Source organism: Diaphorina citri, unplaced genomic scaffold (assembly GCF_000475195.1).
Source record: "Diaphorina citri unplaced genomic scaffold, Diaci psyllid genome assembly version 1.1 scaffold799, whole genome shotgun sequence".
Lineage (NCBI taxonomy): Eukaryota > Metazoa > Arthropoda > Insecta > Hemiptera > Psyllidae > Diaphorina > Diaphorina citri.
The window spans coordinates 107318-116500 of NW_007378231.1; the positions used below are offsets into that span (position 1 = coordinate 107318).

A 9183-nucleotide genomic window follows, 5' to 3' on the forward strand; every position below is an offset into this window, starting at 1 on the left:
ACGCGCTTGCTTGCCATGCAGAAGGTCCCGGGTTCGAATCTAACCATCGACAAAAATTTGTACTCGTTTTTCGATTGCAAATATTTCAACGGGTTACTTTCTGGTGTTCTCGTGTTGACCCAGCACCTAAGCCTATTCCACGAAAGTACGGGAATGTAAAAGTTACAAGTGTATAGGGCCATTTATGTAAAGTTGACATTGTAAACAAACAGACCCAAGAACTAGTCCATATGGACTAGTCCATTTTTTGTTTACAGAGATGGCGCTTCTACACTTTCAAATTCCACAATATCGTAAAATAGGATTCTGGAAGTCTTTTGGAGTGACACCATAAAAAAAGTGTCCCTCTTTATCATTTGACTAGATTTTTATTTTAAATCCGTATTTTGTCTATGGATTTTGTCCTCCTTTGGATATGTCTCTATTGATCATATCCTTCCACCGCAATCGCGGTCTTCCTCTTCTTCTGCGGCCATTCAACTCGAAGTTGAACATTTGTTTAGGTATCCTGACATTTTCCATCCATTGCATATGTCCGTACCATTTCAGTTTTGTTCTCTCTATCCTCTCTTGGACTTTAAACACCCTCTCTTTAAATCCAAACACCATCAATATTCATCAGAAATATAATGATGGAATATGGTGGAGAGGCTTTGTATACAGCCGGCCCGTACCCTTGGACGGAACGACTTCAGATTTGATTTGATGATGATTTAGTCTATGGGATTTTCAAATCCATCGAATACAGATACTTGTATCCATCAAATCCGGATTAAAATAATAATAAAAGAAAAACTTAAGGCAGCTTGTATTTTCTCTCTTTTCCCCAATCAGGGCCGGAAATCAGTCTAGACGATCGTTCATTCGCCCTCTACTCGGCTACCATCATGGATATCCCCTCTTCCGTGGTCTACCTATATCCGCACCTGATTAGTCTGCAGTCTATGGGATTTTCAAATCCATCGAATACAGATTAAAATAATAATAAAAGAAAAACTCAAGGCAGCTTGTATTTTCTCTCTTTTCCCCATCAGGGCCGGAAATCAGTCTGGACGATCGTTCATTCGCCCTCTACTCGGCTACCATCATGGATATCCCCTCTTCCGTGGTCTACCTATATCCGCACCTGATTAGTCTGCATGTTATCGACCCTAACTCGGATGAAATGCCCGTTCAGGAGCGATGCTCCTTTGAAAAACTCCAGCCGGATGGTGCTTATCTTCTCGGTAAGTCAACAATATATATAAGTAGTGCTTTATTAAGACTGTCAGTTAGTCAGCTCCCATGGCGTAGTGGTCACTGCGCTCGCCTTGCACGCGGGAGACCCGGGTTCGATTCCCGGTGGGGTCAAGAAATTTGGGTATTTAACTACCTCAGGGAATGAGAAAACCAGGCTCTGAAGTGAGTGATCCTTCAATGTTAATTACCCATTTTGGGTTAATTATTTAGAAGCTACTTCTTCTTTTTCTTCTTCTTCACCTTTTCCCATGTTCAGATGGGGTCGACATTTGTCATCGGCCTCTCAATCAGCTTTAGAGTGATCGCTTTGAGGCCAACTGGTTTTGGCTAAACAAACTTTTCCGGGTGGGATGCCCTTTGCACTCAACCTTTGCTATTGATATAACGTGAGGAAATTTGACCTAGTCTACTCCCTGTTTATAGTCCCCTAGCTAGACGCTGGTCTACGCTCTGTTTATAGGCCCTCAGCCAGACTGAATTATTTAGAAGCTACGACAATGAAAAATCAAGCTCCTTTTTTAGTTTAAACCTAACCCTACATTCCCTACAATAACACGTCACTGCTCATTTGTGAAAGCTCCTTTTTATAACAAATTTTCATTGTTGTGACTTCTAAAGTAGTACCAATATTTGTTATTACTGGTTACTTACTCAGTTGTTCGTAACTGATTGTGGATTTTAATGAATCCTAAAAAAAAAAAATAAAAAAAAAACACAATCTTTAACATTGTTTATTGATTTGTTTCAGATAACTTGGGTACCTATTTCACAATCAAAATACAAGAACAAAGATCCAGTTGATCAAATTCTAATGCTCATTACAAGTTAACTTACTGTATGTTCATCATTACATACCTACATAATTAGTTTGATGATTGGACAAGTTTATTTGATTTGAATTGACAATATAAAGAGGTACATCTCCTTAAGCAACAGAAAGAACAAATTTAATATAGGTTCCCCTGACAACAAGTTACCTACAAGTATTTGAACAACACCAGAAGAAAGTGACTCTGATGGAACATCCAATGGAAGTATTAAATCATGCCTGATGTAGACAGAAAACTTATATTGCATGTAAGGATTAAAAGAATTGTACAAGACCTATTATGATGTTTTGACTGGATAAATAGAACCCAAGTTTTTAAAGGATAAAGAGACTTGACATCCATAAATGAATGATCAAATCCACAAATTGTTCTGAAAATCAACTCTAAAATAATGCATTTGCCGTTGAACCTCAGATAGAAACTTCTATGTCCACAAGATGATGTTCATTACAAACACCAAATGGGTGAATTACATTTTCCTCGTGGTCCATACAAATTTTCATTGTTGTGACTTCTAAAGTAGTACCAATATTTTGTTATTACTGGTTACTTACTCAGTTGTTCGTAACTGATTGTGGATTTCAATGAATCCTAAAAAACCCACAATCTTTAAGATTGTTTATTGATTTGTTTCAGATAACTTGGGTACCTATTTCACAATCAAAATACAAGAAAAAAGATCCAGTTGATCAAATTCTAATGCTCATTACAAGTTAACTTACTGTATGTTCATCATTACATACCTACATAATTAGTTTGAAGATTGGACAAGTTTATTTGATTTGAATTGACAATATAAGGAGGTACACCTCCTTAAGCAACAGAAAGAACAAAAAAAAATTGATCAAAATTAAGATTCCCCTGACAACAAGTGACTCTGATGGAACATCCAATGGAAGTATTAAATCATGCCTGATGTAGACAGAAAACTTACATTGCATGAAAGGATTAAAAGAATTTTACAAGACCTATTATGATGTTCTGACTCGATAAATAGAACACAAGTTTTTAAAGGATAAATAGACTTGACATCCATAAATGAATGATCAAATCCACAAATTGTTCTAAAAATCAACTCTAAAATAATGCATTTGCCATTGAACCTCAGATAGAAATTCTATGTCCACAAGATGATGTTCATTACAAACACCAAATGGGTGAATTACATTTTCCTCGTGGTCCATTTTTGGTATGCCCTAAGCTATCATGTAGCGGCCCAAATGCTTCTCTTTGCAACTTCCAAAGATATTCGGATAGCCAACCTCTCTCGGCCACTGAAACCAGTTACCATCATCAAGGATTTGGAAGAAGGAGCGGCCATAGATTATTACTACAAGAAATCAATGGTGTGCTGGACTGATCATGGGACAGAGATGATATCATGTTGTACGTTTGATGGAAATAATGTTGGGAGCAAGCACAATGTAAGTGAATGGAAATTTGTCTTTTCAACCTTGATTTTTTCTGAAGCAACTTTACAGGTATCAAAAGGAGGATCAAAGGATGTTTATCCTGTAACTTATTAAAATTTCCTTTTTCAACAAAAATATTTAAAGGATAATGAGTAATTTAGAGAGACATCCTTTATAACCAAACCATGTTCAAAGTTGCACTATTTTATGTGTCTTAACACTTAAGTGGTATCTAAATACCTACAAGGTTGGGTTAGATGGCAGAGATTGCCTAAGTATAAAATACCATTGTGAAATTTTGCACTTGCATGAATTCTAAACAATAAAGAGTTGTTATTAATACACACCAGACTACAACTCCCAGGAATTTCATCTCTGACCCTTGTAATCATAACTAACCCGACACAATATCTAAATTAACCTTGCTTATTTCCAGGTGATTACAAACGGACTGATAACCCCGGACGGTCTGGCTATAGACTGGTTAACGGAGAAGCTCTACTGGACCGACTCAGAGACAAACAAACTAGAAGTGTCCTCGTTGGATGGAAAGAAGCGGAAGGTGTTGTATTGGGAGGACATTGATCAGCCGAGAGCCATCGCCCTGGTACCGCAGGACAGCATTATGTTCTGGACAGACTGGGGAGAGGTGCCCAAGATAGAAAGAGGTAGGATATGAGGTTTATATTTAGAAGAGAACCTGCCTCAGTAGTGTAGTAGTCAAGACACTCGCCTGGTAAATTTTCGACCTTTTACTTTTTCGGAGTTTTGACCTCAGATTTGGATTTTTCACAACTTTTTACGTAGAAATCGCTATTATTATATTTAGAAGCGAACCTGCCTCAGTAGTGTAGTAGTCAACACACTCGCCTGGTAAATTTTCGACCTTTTACTTTTTCGGAGTTTTGACCTCAGATTTGGATTTTTCACAACTTTTTACGTAGAAATCGACCTTTTATTAAAAATATTTTCCCAATTGCAACTCCTCCATTGTTTTCTGCCCTCAGGTGCAATGAACGGAGACCCCCGACATCGTAAGGTCATTGTAGACAGCACCATATTCTGGCCCAATGGTATCGCCATCGACTTTAACAATCGACTGCTCTACTGGATCGACGGCAGACTTACGTTCATCGAAGTCATGGACTACGATGGTAAGTTGTTCAAGAGGACGTGGGTTCAATCCTAAACGAGGCATGAACTTTTGTACCCAATATATTCTCTCTGTCTCTCTCTCTCTGTCTCTCTGTCTCTGTCTCTCTCTCTCTGTCTCTCTCTCTCACATTCTCTCTCTCTCTCACATTCTCTCTCTCTCACACATTCTCTCTCTCTCTCTCTCTGTCGTGTCTTTTGTTACCTACTAAATCCCAGAATAAATATTTGAGCTTTCGAAAATTTGAATTTCACTTTGGAAATCGTGTCTTTTGTTACCTACTAAATCCCAGAATAAATATTTGAGCTTTCGAAAATTTGAATTTCACTTTGGAAATCCGGGCAAGCTACGAATTGTATAGTGGACTTCTTTTTTTCAAGAGGTTTGACAGAGGGTACTGTAACTGCTGAGGTCTTATCGTCCCGAAATCGAAGAGACAAGGATGACAGGATAGGAGAAAGCCAGCCGTTCCGAGAACGAACCTTATCCGTTCAGGATAAAATCCGCTCCGGGCGGGATTAGAACCCGCAGCCTAGCGCCTTATAAGCCAGATGCGATACCCTTTTTCAACATCTTAAACCATGAAACATTGAAATTAACCAATAAGCTCTAAATATTTATAACTTCACTCGTACTCGAACCACAAACCTCCGAAACGGAAATCCACCCTGTCGACCACGCCACGACACAATAGATCAGTTGCGCTTACTTGGGTGATGTTTCAAAGTCATAGAGCAGGAAAAATGAGGACCAACGGAATTTTTCTTTTTCTCGAACCCGCGGCCTAGCGCCTTATAAGCCAGATGCAATACCCTTTTTCAACATCTTAAACCATGAAACATTGAAATTAACCAATAAGCTATAAATATTTATGACTTCACTCGTACTCGAACCACAAACCTGCAAACCTCCGAAACGGAAATCCACCCTGTCGACCACGCCACGACACAATAGATCAGTTGCGCTAACTTGGGTGATGTTTCAAAGTCATAGAGCAGGAAAAATGAGGACCAACGGAATTTTTCTTTTTCTTCTACGACTTCTAGATCCCGAGATAAATCGATTTAAAAAATACCGGTAAATCGTGAACTTTGACGTCACGGCATACGCTCCCGTAGGCGATGACGTCTCATCAAAATATCAAATGTCCCAAGCAAAGCTCCCTCGCAGGCAACGCATTAATTTGTTTGTGCGCATACGTTTTTGCGCAGTTCTTTCTGCTCCTCCGCTAGCGCGCTTGCATAGTGGCGCCACCTAACGGACGAAAAAAATAACTGCATAAAGTCTGACGTCACACATATTTCAACTCTTTCATTAGAACGGAAAATAGAAATTGAATTTTCGACCTTTTACAGTTATTTTTTCGGAGTTTTTCCCAACTTTTTACATTAGGAATCGACCGTTTATTTATAATTTTTACCCATTTGCAACTGCTCCATTGGTACTCAACTTGATTTTAATTTACCCTACATATCCTTCTTCCTGCCTGTTCGTTAGAACGGCAATTAAAAATTGAATTTTCGACCTTTTAAAGTTACTTTTTCGGAGTTTTGACCTCAGATTTGACCTCAGATTTGGATTTTTCACAACTTTTTACGTAGGAATCGACCTTTTGTTAAAAATATTTTCCCAATTGCAACTCCTCCATTGTTCATTTGTCTTCTGATTAACTATAATGTATGCGTGAACATGGTTGTTAATGCTTTTCGGTTTCTTAGGTCGCGGTCCCACTGAATGAGATTTCTAATAAGCAACTTCAGTGGCCGAGTGGGTATAACACCAGGCCTGATTTCATGGGTAAAGGGACTCTTTGACCACCTATCAACCTATATCTCCTGTCCTATTCCCGTCCTGATCATAAGAACGGCAATTAAAAATTAAATTTTCGACTTTTTAAGTTACTTTTTCCGAGTTTTGGACCTCAGATTTGGATTTTCACAACTTTTTACGTAGGAATCGACCTTTTATTAATATTTTCCCAACTGCAACTCCTCCATTCCAGAGGTTTAACCCATAGAAGTCACTTCGTTTGGTCGATTGATTTTAAGCGCTTATTGAGGTACAATTTCCCCTTTGAAGAGCAACATTTTTAAATGGAAAAGCCATATTTAAAATATTGATTTTTTTTTATTAGGTATATTATTTATTTATTAAAGTTTTATCAAATCATGAATTCTTTGTGGTAAAGCAGAGCTTCTTAACAGCTTTTGAGGGTACCACGCCATTTCTAAGTGCCTCCTTTACTGTTAATTTTCATTCATCTCCATAGAAATAGATACCCAATCGTCCTCACGAGGCTGAGTGCACCCCGAACTCCAAGCAAAGAGCCTAAAAAAATCGACCCCGCAACGAATCGAACCCGGGACCTCCGGCATGCAAGCTTCGTGTGAAACCCACTCGGCCAAGGAGGTTTCTTTTCGCTGTATTATGTATTATAACATGTTATGAGTGTTTACTTTCGATTAATTACGAGATTGGTAATAATTAATTACCCTCCTGATAACAAGTCGTATCCTGGCAACCGGAAATCAACAACATCTTCAATTTTTCCATCAACTTTATTTTTCTTTCCATAAAATTTGTAATCTCTTCTTCAAAATAAAAGATAATACATATGTTCATTTTGAATAAACTCCATATGTGTATAATTACAATATAACAAGTAATTACCTATGTTTTATTTTCGAGGAAAATCGGAAATGAAGTCGTTTTCCCGCTAATATTTGCCTCCGGCGTGTAAGGTAAGTTTACTCACCGTAGGCAGAAGTATACAGGAATGCTACTTGCACAATAACGCCCTCTTCCGGGACCAGTTTGTCATCGTGTTTCAACTCTAAGGCCACCGCTTTGTCACAATCCATCGAGGCGAACTCCATGTCTGAAATAAAGACGTGGGGAAGTAATTTTTTTTTTTTAAGAGGTTTGACAGAGGGAGCTGTAACTGCTATGGTCTTATCGTCCCGAAATCGAAGAGAGAAGAAAAACAGGATAGTCAGTTTAGAACAAGTTGTTCCATTATACCAACAGTTTAATAGAGTACAATGTCAACATTGGAGAGTTTTTAAACTGCTCACTTACGTGACGATAATTGAAACGTAAGACGTAAGTTGACCAAAACTCGTTTCTGCACATGCGCAGAAACGTGTTTTCGTCAAATAACATTAAAGAATTCAGTTAACGGGACGCTAATTTTGGTTGCAAAAACTCCCTATTTGTATGATTAAGGTCGAGTTTTACCACCGTTGATTGTCTCAGGAAGTCAGGATTGAGTTCACCTATCCTGTTTTCCTTCCCTCTTCGCTTCGGTACTATAAGATCTAAGCAGTTACAGTTCCCAAACCTCTTAGAAAGAAAAAAAAATAATAATAACTATGGTGGATTTCACCAACCTTCTTTCCAGCCTCAAATAGCCCGTTAGCTTAACAGCCTTATTGAGCCAGTACAAATTAAATGGAACTTGACTGGCTGTTAGCTTAACCGGAGTTCTAATGACTGAATAAATATTGGTGAAATCCAACATTGATCTTTTAATTTCTTTCAGGTTACGTGCGTCTGGTCACAAGTTTGGTAGCGAGCCTATTTAGCTTGGAGGGTAGCGCGTCTGCCTTATAAGCGGGTTTCATTCCCGCCTTGGCAGTGTGGATTTCATCTTGAACTCTTTGTCAGAACGGCTGGCTTTCCGCTATCCTGCCTTCTTTCTCTCTTCGGTTTCGGGACGATAAGATCTTCGCAGTTACAGTTCCCTCTTGGAAAAAAAATTGGACTACAAAAGACACTCAATATTTTAATTTTTTCCAGGTTACGTGCGTCTGGTCACAAGTTTGGGTCACATTAATCTGGAACTCTATTGCAACGTGTTTCCCAAGACTTGCGAGAATTTCATGAAACATTGTGAGAACGGCTACTACAATGGCACAAAGTTCCATCGGTCCATTAGAAATTTCATGGTAAAGTATAACTCCTTTTGAGTGCTCTTTCAGATCTTTTTACATCGGTGGCGTAGTGGTCAAGACGCTCATCTGGTATCGCGCTAGACTTGCACACCGGAGGTCCCGGGTTCGATTCCTGGTAGGGTGGAAGTTTTTTCAGCTCTTTACTTGGAATACGGGCTGCACTCAACCTCGTGAGGACAATTGAGTAGCTACTTTAATCGAGTACCAGTCAGTTTTTTGACATGGACTCAAACCACCAACCCCCAGATTCAGAGTCCACCGGGCTAGTTACTCCATCACTGTTTATTCCTTCTGTTCCAGATACAAGGAGGTGATCCGACAGGCACGGGAACTGGCGGTGAATCTATCTGGGGAAAACCATTTGAGGATGAGTTCAAACCGAATTACACCCATACTGGTCGAGGTGTACTGTCTATGGCCAACAGTGGACCTAACACCAACACTTCACAGTTGTAAGTAATAGTATACAAGAATAGAATATTCTTGTATACTAGAGCAAAAAAAATGACGACCAATGGAATTTTTCTTTTTCTTCTACAACTTCTAGATACCGAGATAAATCGATTTAAAAAATACCGGTAAATCGTGAAGTTTGA

General features: G+C 38.8%; 1 protein-coding gene across 1 annotated transcript; it reads left to right on the plus strand.

Annotated features, from left to right (window-relative positions):
- Positions 1 to 1980: 1980 nt before the first annotated feature.
- Positions 1981 to 9044, plus strand: LOC103512162 (low-density lipoprotein receptor-related protein 6-like). Its single transcript, XM_008476917.2, has 6 exons — positions 1981 to 2542; positions 3236 to 3493; positions 3918 to 4149; positions 4489 to 4635; positions 8433 to 8581; positions 8888 to 9044. The coding sequence occupies exons 1-6, from the start codon at positions 2507 to 2509 to the stop codon at positions 9041 to 9043; spliced, it is 978 nt and encodes a 325-aa protein (XP_008475139.2). The 5' UTR covers positions 1981 to 2506; the 3' UTR covers position 9044.
- The last annotated feature ends 139 nt before the right edge of the window (positions 9045 to 9183 follow it).